The 11,388-nt window shown below is 58.4% G+C and overlaps 1 protein-coding gene across 2 annotated transcripts; it reads left to right on the top strand.

Moving 5' to 3' along the window:
- The first annotated feature begins 6,782 nt into the window (after positions 1 to 6,782).
- Positions 6,783 to 9,995, top strand: ZNF579 (zinc finger protein 579). Of its 2 annotated transcripts, none has more exons than XM_055410604.2 (2): positions 6,783 to 6,938; positions 7,890 to 9,995. In XM_055410604.2, exon 2 carries the CDS (start codon positions 7,892 to 7,894, stop codon positions 9,644 to 9,646), a length of 1,755 nt encoding a protein of 584 aa, XP_055266579.1. In that variant the 5' UTR covers positions 6,783 to 6,938; positions 7,890 to 7,891; the 3' UTR covers positions 9,647 to 9,995. The 2 variants fall into 2 exon arrangements, with proteins under 2 accessions (XP_055266579.1, XP_055266580.1); XM_055410605.2 differs by having other exon boundaries at positions 6,823 to 7,245.
- The last annotated feature ends 1,393 nt before the right edge of the window (positions 9,996 to 11,388 follow it).

Below are 11,388 nucleotides of genomic sequence, written 5' to 3'. Positions count from 1 at the left end.
CCCTGTCTTCCACTATCTCCCGGAGTCTGCTCGGACTCATGTCCATTGAGTCAGTGATGTCATCCAACCATCTCATCCTCTTCCCCCTTCTCCTCCTGCCCTCAATGGCACGCTTTAATAAGGCTTTGCTTTTGATAGGCATGAACCCTAGAGAAATCCTGAACTCAGAACCACTGAAATACCCATTGCTGTGATCTAAGAGTGTCCCCCAAAATTCATATGTTGAAATCTTAGTACCCAATGAATGTGATGGTATTTGGAGGTGGGGCCTTTGGATGATGCTTAAGTCATGAGGGCGGAGCCCCCACAAATGGGATTCATGCCTCATAAAGGGCTTCTTTGTAACTGAAGGGACTCCAGAGAGACTGTAGCCCCTTCCACCCCATGAGGACACAGCGAGAAGGCACAGCAGTGAACAAGGAAGAGGCCCCCTCAACAGAAGGCCACCATGCTGGCACCTTGACCTTGGACTTCCAGGTTCCAGAACTGTGAGCGATAAACTTCTGTTGTTTATAAGCCACCCAGTCTGTGGTATTTTGTTATACCAGCCCGAATGGGCTAAGCCATTCATCACCGATACAGTGAGTAAATAAAAGGCTTCCCTGGTGACTCAGATGGCAAGGAATCCTCCTGCAATGCAGGAGACCTGGGTTCAGTCCCTGGGTTGGGAAGATCCCCTGGAAAAGGAAACGGCAACCCACTCCAGTATTCTTAAGGGAAATCTCGTGGACAGAGGAGCCTGGTGGGCTGCAGGGGTCCACATAGTTGCAAAAGGGTTGGTCGTGACTTAGCGACTGAACAACAGCGACAGCAAATATTACGCTATGAAATACTACAGGGACTTCCTTGATGTTCCTGTTGTTAAGAATCTGCCTTGCAATGCAGGGGACACAGGCTCCATCCCCAGTGGGGGAACTAAGATCCCACATGTCTTGAGCACCTAAGCCCACATGCCACAAGGAAGCTGCTGCAATGGAGACCCAACCCGGCCAGATAAATCCGTAAACACGATACAGGAAGAGAACTCATGAGTACAGAGACACACATTTACGCAAGGGAAAGTTACAAAGAAGCCAGGCCAAAGAAACCAGATAGGTAGAGTCCCATTCCGTGTGTACCACACGGAAGCAAGCAAAACTGAACTGTCATGTTGTTTAGGACACCCTGTGGGTGTGAGCCATCTAGAGGAAAACTTTTATTTTTCCTTGTAAAACTCACAACAGAGTGGATAGATGGGTTAAGCTCGGGGTGGGACATAGTGGAACCTTCTATGGGGTTCTGGGGTGGCTGCCAACATTCCTTTTCTTAATCTGCTGATTATTTTATAATTCTTTGTGAAATTGTGCGTTTTTATCATGCCTTTTACAGCGATACGTCTTATATTTCAAGCAGAAAAAAACATTTAAAGGAAGGAGATACATTTGAGGGCAAACAAGTGGGATTTTGTCATTCAAGAAAGACGTTTTGCCTTTAGATACACACGTGCCCACATGGAAAGGTGGCAGGTCGGCCCCTGGGAATGCTCAACCTCTCCTCTCTACCCCCACTACTCAGCAAGGGGAAGCAGACCCACCCATTTGGGGTAAATATATATATATATATATATATATATATATATATTCCTCCGAGTTGGAGAAACAAGACCCACCTCCTCAGGTACAGGTACCGCCCCCAGGGACAAGACCCGCCCATTTGCAGACCTGCTCGGCCTGCAGAGCCGAGGTCTGGAAACGTGCCAGGGTTGTCATGGAGACGCCCGCCTGGCAGTAGGGTGATGAATAAGGACCTCCCTCCCACCTCACCTGCACTCCAATCCTTTCTCTTCCGAGACGGTAGCGAAAGGGACTCACCCCCTTTAACGAATGCTCCCCAGTGCCAGGGGATGGCCTGGACCTGGTCCCCTACTCGTGACACGGAGACCCCATTTTATCGATGTGCTCAATTGAGGCTCAGAGGCTGAAGGGGTGGGTTTTACCCTGGGGGCGATCTCAGCGGTTCCGGAGCCAGACGCCAGCGACTCCCACGCCTCTGTGGGCGGCGCTGACCCCCGCGCGCAGACCCGCTCACCTGCGCTCCGCATTTCCCCCCTCCCCACGGCAGTCTTCCCTTCCAGGGCTCCCCCACTGCAAAACCTGAAGCCGCGTCCTCCTCACCCTGCGTCCCTCTTTGTGCGCGCGCTAAGTCGCTTCAGTCGTGTCCCACTCTTTGCGACCCCCTGGACTGTAGCCAGCCAGATTCCTCGATCAAAGGATTTTCCAGGCAAGAATATTGAAGTGGGTTGCTATGCCCTCCTCCAGGGGATCTTCCCTACCCAGGGATAGAGCTTGCATCTCTGAACGTCTCCTGCATTGGCAAGTGGGTTCTTTACCACTAGCGCCACCTGGGAAGCCCCTCGGCACTCTTTGCTGCTGCTAAGTCACTTCAGTCGTGTTCGACTCTGTGTGACCCCATAGACGGCAGCCCATCAGGCTCCCCCGTCCCTGGGATTCTCCAAGCAAGAACACTGGAGTGGGTTGCCATTTCCTTCTCCAGTGTGTGAAAGTGAAAAGGGAAAGTGAAGTCGCTCAGTCATGTCTGACTGGTAGCGACCCCATGGACTGCAGCCCAACAGTCCGTCCATGGGATTTTCTAGGCAAGAGTACTGGAGTGGCTTGCCATTGCCTTCTCCGTGGCACTCTTTATTCACCTACAAATATTGCTCGACGTGCGACTCACTACGGTAAAGCAGGTAAACAAACAGGTAAAGAAACCCCCCGCCCTCGGGGCGTTTATATTCCAGTGTAAGGGGAAATACGCAATCAGCGGGCAACTGACACACAGCCTAATATTTGTGATACGTACAATGTTGAAAATTAGGGCCAAGCAAGGACTAGATGGTGACAGGAGAACTCTTTTAATTTTTATTTATTTATTTGGCTGCGCTGCGCGGCTTGTGGGATCACAGCTACCCCATGAGGGGTCGAACCGATGCCTCTGACATGGAGGCGCGGAGTCCTAACCACTGGGCTGCCAGGGAATTCCCAAAAGGGCTATCTGAGCTAAGGTGGACGGGACAGATGTCTCTGATGAGATCTGTAAGAGACGAGGGCAGTAAGGAAAACATGATGGTAACCTAGGAAAGGGCTTCCCAGGTGTAAAGAATCCGCCTGCAGTGCAGGAGAAACGGGTTCAATCCCTGGGTGGGGAAGATCCCCTGGAGAAGGAAATGGCGACCCACTCCAGTGTTCTTGCCTGGAGAATCCCACGGACAGAGGAGCCTGGCGGACTACAGTCCACGGGGTCACAGCGTCAGACACGACAACCTGGGAGAAGGGCACTCCAGGCAGAAAAGTGCGCGTGCGAAGGCCCTGAGAGTGAACGAGCAAAGAACGCGGTGCGGATGGAGCAGAGGGAGAAAGGCTGCAACCCGTTAAGGGAGGCTCCAGGGCTCAGGCAGGTAGGGCGGGGAGCGGGGGTGTAGTGAGGAAGGTGAGGAGGAAGAGGTGAGAGCCCCGGGACAGCGTTCAGCACAGGAGCCAAAGTGATTGTGGTTTCCAGGTGCTGGAGACAGGACTCCAGGGAGGGGCGGGGCCGCGAAGCAGGGAAGCCAATGAGAAGGAGGCGACGGCGGGAGTGGCACCCAGAAGGGCAGCGCTGGGCCAATCAGCACCAGGCCCCGCCCCCAGGCCGGTGACTCCGCCCCCAGCCCGCGCCGGCCCCGCCTACAGTCCAAGCCGGCCCCGCCCAGGCCTCCTCACTCACCTGGACCTGGGCCCCGCCCCCTCCCTGCTCCGATCCTCCGTCTCCCCTGCATCCGGCCGGGCCTCCGCGCGGGTCCCACAGGAATTTCTCTAAAACACTAATCGGATCATGTGACTCTCCAGCTTAAAACCTTTTCAATGGCTCCTCAGTACACTCGGAATGCGTCCAGCCTTCAGCCTGGACTGGGAGACCGGACGTCGTTGCTCGTGCGGCTCTCGCCATGCCCCCATCCAAGGCCCCACGTGTCCCCCCAAGGCACGGATTCCCACGGCCGCCGCCGCCTGCACACACAGACAGCACGCTGATCCCTCTGAACCGCTTCCCCTCACCTTCATTCCTGAATTCGTTTATTTAGGAAAAAATACTTTAAGGTTTTAAAATATATATAATAAAATAATAGCACATACACCTAGGTATGTCCCCAAAATAATTGAAAACAGCCACTAAAACAAAAACTTTACAAGTAACGAATGCTCGTAACTGTACTGTTCACAACACTCCAAAGGTAGAAACTACCTAGGGTTCATGAACAAATGAATGGATAAACAAAATACAGTAACCCATACATGGAATATCACTCAGCCATAGAAAGAATGAAGCACTGGGCTTTTCTGGTGATGCATGGATAATAATCAGCCTGCCAATGCAAGGGACACATGTTCAATCCCTGGTCCGAGAAGATTCCACATACCATGGAGCAACTAAGCCCTTGAACCATAACTATTGAGCCTGTGCTCTAGAGCCCATGTGCTGCAGCTACTGAAGCCTGCACGCCCAGAGCCTGTGCTCCGCAACAAGAGAAGCCGCTGCAGTGGGAAGCCCATGGACCACAACAAAGACCCAGTGTGGCCAAAAATAATTAAATAAAAAGAATGAGGTGTTGACACAGGCTACACATGGATGAACCTGGAAAACATCGTAAGTGAAAGAAGCCAGTCATAAAGCACTACACACTGGATGACTCAACTGATATGAAATAGCCACAGTAGACAAGCCCATAGAGACAGAAAGACAATTATTGGTTGCCAGGAGCTGAGGGGAGAAGGGAATGGGGAATGACAGATTAATAAATCTGGGTTTCTGTCCAGGGTGATGAAAAACTCCTGGAACTAGACACTGGAGTTGATTGTACAACTTTGTGAATGTTCTTAATATCACTGAATTGTACACAGTTCAAAATGGCTAAAATGGTAAATTTTTATCTTTTCTTTTTTGGCTGCACCACGAAGCATGTGAGATCTTAGTTCACCAACCAGGTGTCGAACCCACAACCCCTGCAGTGGAAGCCCAGAGTCCTAACCACTGGACCACCAGGGAAGTCTCTAAAGTGGTAAATTTTATGTTATGTGTATTTTAACAAATAAAAATATACACACGCACACATTCATATATTGACTACTAGTTTTAAAACATAAGGTACTCCTGACTCCATAGATCTCTCCCCTCCCCTGACTGCCTCTCCCTTCTCAGAGGTCACCCTACCCCAAATTTGGTGCTTATTGTTTCCATGGATGTGTTTAGAGTTCTGATCCTTAAAATACAGCATTATCAACCAAGTGCTTTTAATAATCATGCTCCTCACCCACTATCACCCCTCTCATCTCTTTGTGAGATACAGAGACTTAGACCCACCACTTTGAAACTCTCAGGACCTCAGTTTACTGCTCTGTGAAATGGGAGAGTAATGTTACCCACTTCCTAACAGGAGGAGAAACAAATGGGTTTGTATTTTCATTTATTTTTTATTATCCCCATTTGTTTCTTTTCTCTTTACTTTGTGAAGTATGGAACACTTCACTATGGTTTCAAGTTCCAAAAGTACAAAAGGAGAGAGTGTAGTCACTTTCTGTCCTGGGAGTTAGACAATGTTGCGAACTCTTTGTTCTCCTCCCAGTTCACCAAGACACAGCCTGCTGATACGTGCAGACGGGGCAGGCTGTGCTCCATCTTCCAAAATTTTTTCTGTTATCACTTGGGACCTTTCCATATTTTTACACAGCAAACTTCTTTGTTTTTTCTTTTATGAACACACAGCATTCTGCTGGGTAGATTTATCACTCAAATCCCTGACAGAGGGACGTTTAGTTAACTTCCCCTGTTTTGAAGCAAGGCACAATACTTCAATAATTAACCTGATACAGACACCTCTCCTGGCACGTTTCTGAGTAGCGCTGGTATATTTCTTTCCTATTTCCATTTGCTCCCTCTTCCCATTTCTAACTCTTGTCTTTCATCCTGCAGGATTCAGCAGAAACACTGTTGCCTCCAGGAAGCGCTCAGGGGTCACTCTCACTCAGAGGCGAGTCTGCTCCGGTAATCCCAGGGCATCCTGTTTCCTGCCTTGGAGCACACTCTCCAGGAGGGCAGGAGGGCCTGTGACTGTCTCCTGCTCCGTCAGACCGGGAGCTCCCTGTGCATTGGGTCCAGTTGCCTCTGTTTTTGCTACTTCAGCTCCAGCACCAAGGACAGAGCTAGCTCGAAGTAGGTGCTCAGTAAACACCGGTGGCTTCGGATGGAGTGAATGGACGTAGCACATGAGTAACTGGTTTCTTATTCGGATGGAGTGAATGTACGTAGCACAGTGAATAACTGGTCTCTTAGCGTCAAGTGGATAGCCACGGGGGGCTTCATCACGGAGGGCGAGACTGAGGCTCACTGAGGGAACGTCGCCTTCTCAGGCAGCCGCGTGACGGCTGCAGCCAGGTTCCCGTCCCGACTGCGGAGACTCTTCCCGTCGCGTGTCACTCAGGGCCGCGTTCACCATCTTTCCCGGCCAGCCGCCTCGCCCCGCACAGTGCCTGGCGCAGACAGGACCTGATGAATGTGCATGTGTTGAAGGAATGAATGGGGGTGTGTGGGGGGGTGCTGTGAGACGTGGGGGCTGACCTCCTGGAGGCAGAAGACGGGCCCCCAGGCCCCTCCCCTCAGAGGACCCAGGCGTCCGAGCCGCCTTGCGTCCCCGCCTCCTGGGTCCCCGCGTCCACCCGCTTCCGGCCTCCTCCCCAGCCTTTTTCCCTTCCAGGCGCGGGCGCGGAGCCGGGTTTCCGGGGGGAAGGCTTAGGCGGCGACACCGAGGCGGCCTCCTCCCCCGCCCCCGCCCCCACCGCGCTCGGGGGCCCTGCCTCCCCGCCACCGCCGTCCGCGCTCGGCCGGCCGCGGGGAAGGAAGAAAGGAGCGGAGAGGCGGCGGGCGCGGAGGTAAGGGCCGGGCTCCGGGCCGCGGGGCCGAGCCGCGGGCCCAGGGCTCAGAACCCTGCCGCGGAAGCCGCGACCCGCCGCCCCGATTCTGCTGATCACGCCTGCGGGGGGCCGAGGGCTCGGCCCGGCGTGGGGACGGGCCCCCCTCGGGGGCCGGGGGCTCCCCACCCAGCCCCCGCGGCCTTCCCCGGGGGGCCGTCCAGGCCCGGGCCCCCAGCCCCCTCCTCTCCCTTGCCTCAGGCGCCCGGCCCCCTCCCCCAGCCCTCTCCACCCCCGAGGACCCCGGAATCCACACCCCTCACCCCAGGTACACAAGTCTAGGTGCGGGTCCCCTGCATTTCCTCCTCAGCGCGCGCGCACCCCCAGCCCCCGGAATCCGAGCCCCTGAGCCCCCTCCCGGCCCAGGACTCCGAGCCCTCCTCTCCCGGCCTCTCCTAGCCTCTGGCCGCCCGGGCACCCACACTCCATTTCCGGGGCCTCCGGACTCTGCCTCCCACCCCCTCCTCTCTGGCACCGGGGACTGTGTCCCAGCCCCTCCCGGCGCGCTTTCGGGTCCCCCGGAGGAAAAGCGCTTCACCGACTTTCCCCCGTTTCTTCTGTCTGTCTCCCTGTCTCTCCCTCGCTCCGTCCTGCCACGGTCCCGCTGGCCTGTGTGCTGGCCCCATCTCTGCCTGCATCTCTTTGTTTTCTCTTCTTCTCTGTCTCTGCTGGGTGTCCGCATCTCTCTCGCCTGCTTTCTGCCTCCCGCCGTCCCATCTTCCTGCTTCTCCAGGTCTCTGCCTCCCACCCCGGCCCCTTTGCTCCGTCTGTCCCTCCCTCTCTTGCCGCTAAACCTCTGACCCTCTCTGTCTCTCCATTGCTGTCTCTGCATTTCCGCACCGCCTCCCCCCGGCCGCCCCCAGCCCCCAGCCCCCGCGACAATATCTCTGTCTTTCCCCTTTCTCTTTACAGGCATGGATCCGCAGCCCCCTCCACCAGCCCAGGGCAGCCCACCTCACCGGGGCCGGGGCCGGGGCCGGGGCCGAGGCCGTGGGAGAGGCCGAGGCCGTGGCCGAGGGGGCGCCGGAGCCCCCCGGGCGCCCCTGCCCTGCCCCACGTGTGGCCGCCTCTTCCGCTTCCCCTACTACCTCTCCCGGCACCGGCTGAGCCACTCGGGCCTGCGGCCCCACGCCTGCCCCCTATGCCCCAAGGCCTTCCGCCGGCCAGCCCACCTCTCCCGCCACCTGCGCGGCCACGGGCCGCAGCCCCCGCTACGCTGCGCCGCCTGCCCGCGCACCTTCCCCGAGCCCGCGCAGCTCCGGCGCCACCTGGCCCAGGAGCACGCAGGAGGCGGCGTCGAGCTGGCCATCGACAGGGCGGCCAAGGAGGCGGCCGAGTCCGGCTGGGGCTCGCAGGACAAGGCCGCCGAGCAGCCACCCGGCGCGGGAGCCGAGGAGGAAGACGTGGCGGCGGAGGAGGCAGCAGCGGCACGGCCCGAGCCATGGGCCGCGGGGGAGCCGGCCACGCCAGTGGCTGCCACAAGCGCGGGGTCCCGCGAGCCCGAGGGGGCCGAGGCCGAGGCCGGGGCGGCGGAGCTCAGGGCCGAGCTGGCGCTGGCGGCCGGGCGGCAAGAGGAGAAGCAGGTCCTGCTGCAGGCCGACTGGACGCTGCTGTGTCTCCGCTGCCGGGAGGCCTTCGCCACCAAGGGCGAGCTCAAAGCGCACCCGTGCCTGCGCCCCGAGGGCGACCAGGAGGGCGAAGGGGGGCCCCCGCCGCGCCCCAAGCGCCACCAGTGCTCCATCTGCCTCAAGGCCTTCGCCAGGCCCTGGTCGCTGTCCCGCCACCGGCTGGTCCACTCCACCGACCGCCCCTTCGTGTGCACGGACTGCGGCCTGGCCTTCCGCCTGGCCTCCTACCTCCGCCAGCACCGCCGCGTCCACGGCGCGCTCAGCCTGCTGGCCCCGCTGCCGGCGGCGGCCAAGAAGGACGACAAGGAGGCGGCGGCGGCGGGCGGCCGGACTTCAGGGAGGGGGCCCGAGGGGGGCGAAGGGGCCGAGGGCGGGCCGGGCGGGCAGAACGGAGGCGAGGCGGCCCCGGCCCGGGCCCCGGCCGGCGAGCCCCGCTTCTGGTGCCCCGAGTGTGGCAAGGGCTTCCGGCGCCGGGCGCACCTGCGGCAGCACGGGGTGACCCATTCGGGCGCGCGGCCCTTCCAGTGCGTGCGCTGCCAGCGGGAGTTCAAGCGGCTGGCCGACCTGGCACGCCACGCGCAGGTGCACGCGGGGGGCCCGGCCCCGCACCCCTGCCCGCACTGCTCGCGCCGCTTCTCCCGCGCCTACAGCCTGCTGCGCCACCAGCGCTGCCACCGCGCCGAGCTGGAGCGGGCCGCCGCCGCGCAGCAGGCGCTGCAGGCCCCGACCTCGCCGCCGCGGGCCCCGCCGCCCCCCGCGGGCCAGGAGGCCGACGGGCTCCCGCCGCCCCTCGCCCACATCAAGGAAGAGCCTCCGTCCCCGGGGTCCCCGCCCCAGTCGCCGGCGACAGCGGCACCCCCTGTCTTCCTCAGCGCCTCCTGCTTCGACAGCCAAGACCACTCGGCCTTCGAGATGGAGGAAGAGGAGACTGAGAGCAAGGCTCACCTGCGCGGCCTGGGGGCCTGGCCTCCTGACCCGCACCTGCCCCTCAGCCCCTCGGTGGGAGCCGCCCCCGGTTCGCAGCATGGAGGAGGGAAGTGAAAGGAGAGGAGCCTCCTCTGTGAACCCACCCTCCCCTGCCAGCCCTCAACACTCCGGGCGGGGGCTGGACGCCCCTCTGTCCCCATCGCCCACCCCCAGGCCCCTGATGCTGGTTAGAAGCTGCTCGCCCCACGTCTGAAGGCAGGACGCCGAGGCCGAGGGGGAGGACACTGGCCAGAGAGATGGAGACTGAAGGGGAACCCCCCAGCCTGGCTGCCTCCCCGTGTCACACACTGGACACCATCACCTCTTTGGAACTGCCGGATCCTGGGGTGGGGGGCAGTCCCCAGTGAGCACAGGTCTGTCCCTGTCCCTTTGTCCGTCTGTGAATAAACGTGAGTTTGTGGAACTGGAGAGACTGGGGTTGTCTGTACAGGGAAGGCCAGTGGGGGGGTCTGGGGAGCAGGGCAGCGTCCGCCAGGCCCTGCGCCTTGGCTCAGAGTGGAAGGAGGCAGAGCCCCCCTTCAGGGGACACAGGCCTGTGAGCCAAGCAAGACACCCATGAGAAGAGCCAGGGGCGACAGATGACAAGCTGCCCTCTGCCCCGGGGGTCTTCGGGGACCCCTACGTTCACTCATTCACCGAACACTGCCCAGGCACAGCGTGAGGCCCTGGGGACGCAAGAAGAGGAAAGCCACTCTGCGGGTACCTGGAACTGCCACTCGGCACCACTAACATGGTGTAGCCACCGGCCCCAGGCGGCGCTCCCGCTGAAACGGAGAATAATACGTTCACGATAAAATAATTAAAACGGAATAAGATTAAACACTCCTCAGTCACACTGTTTCAAGTGCCTAGTATCCCCCCTGTGGCCGGTAGCTACCCGGCTGGACAGCGCAAGTCTAGAACATTCCACATCACCGAAAGCTCCACCAGAACCTCGCTGCCCTAGGTAGTAAACCAGTCTGCACCGTAACATCAGACGCTGACAAGGGGTTCCAAGAGAACTGCAGCAGGTGGAGCAGCGGTCGGCAGGGCCTCTGGGGAGATGACCGCCGACCTTTCCATCTGAATGAAGAACCAGTGGAAAGAGGGAAGAGCAGGGGCAAAGGAGCAGGTGTGTGTGTGTGTGTGTGTGGTGTGTGTTGAGTGTGTGTGGTGTGTGTGTGGTGTGTGTGTTGTGTGTGTGTGTTGAGTGTGTGTGGTGTGCGTGTGGTGTGTCTGTGTGGTGTGTGTTGAGTGTGTGTGTTGAGTGTGTGTGTGGTGTGTTGTGTGTGTGTGGTGTGTGTTGAGTGTGTGTGTTGTGTGTGTGGTGTGTGTGTTGAGTGTGTGCGTGTGTGTGTGCGTGTGGTGTGTGTGTGTGGTGTGTGTTGAGTGTGTGTGTGTGTTGAGTGTGTGTGGTGTGTGTTGAGTGTGTGTGTGGTGTGTGTGTGTGTTGAGTGTGTGTGTGGTGTGTGTGTGTTGTGTGTGTGTGGTGTGTGTGTGGTGTGTGTGTGTGTTGAGTGTGTGTTTGTGGTGTGTGTGTGTGTGGTGTGTGTGGGTGTGGTGTGTGTGTGTGTTGAGTGTGTGTGTGTGTGTTGAGTGTGTGGAGTGTGTGTGTGTGGTGTGTGTTGAGTGTGTGTTTGTGGTGTGTGTGTGTGTGGTGTGTGTTGGGTGTGTGTGTGTGGTGTGTGTTGAGTGTGTGTTTGTGGTGTGTGTGTGTGTGTGTGTGTGAGTGGCTGCTCCCTGTTTAAGAAACCACAAGGAATCATGGGTGGGGTGGGCAGTGTCATCGTGTGCACAGCCTCGAGGTCTGTGTGTGT

Source organism: Moschus berezovskii, chromosome 22 (genome assembly GCF_049115385.1).
Source record: "Moschus berezovskii isolate FMDL1 chromosome 22, NW_MosBer_1.0, whole genome shotgun sequence".
In the NCBI taxonomy this organism is placed as follows: Eukaryota; Metazoa; Chordata; class Mammalia; order Artiodactyla; family Moschidae; genus Moschus; species Moschus berezovskii.
The sequence above is the reverse complement of the archived record's forward strand: the minus strand, read 5'-3'. Positions and strand labels throughout refer to the sequence as shown.

What these genes read in the sequence shown, in the direction of transcription:
- ZNF579 (XM_055410604.2), top strand. Translation starts at nt 7,892, where the DNA reads ATGGATCCGCAGCCCCCTCCACCAGCCCAGGGCAGCCCACCTCACCGG.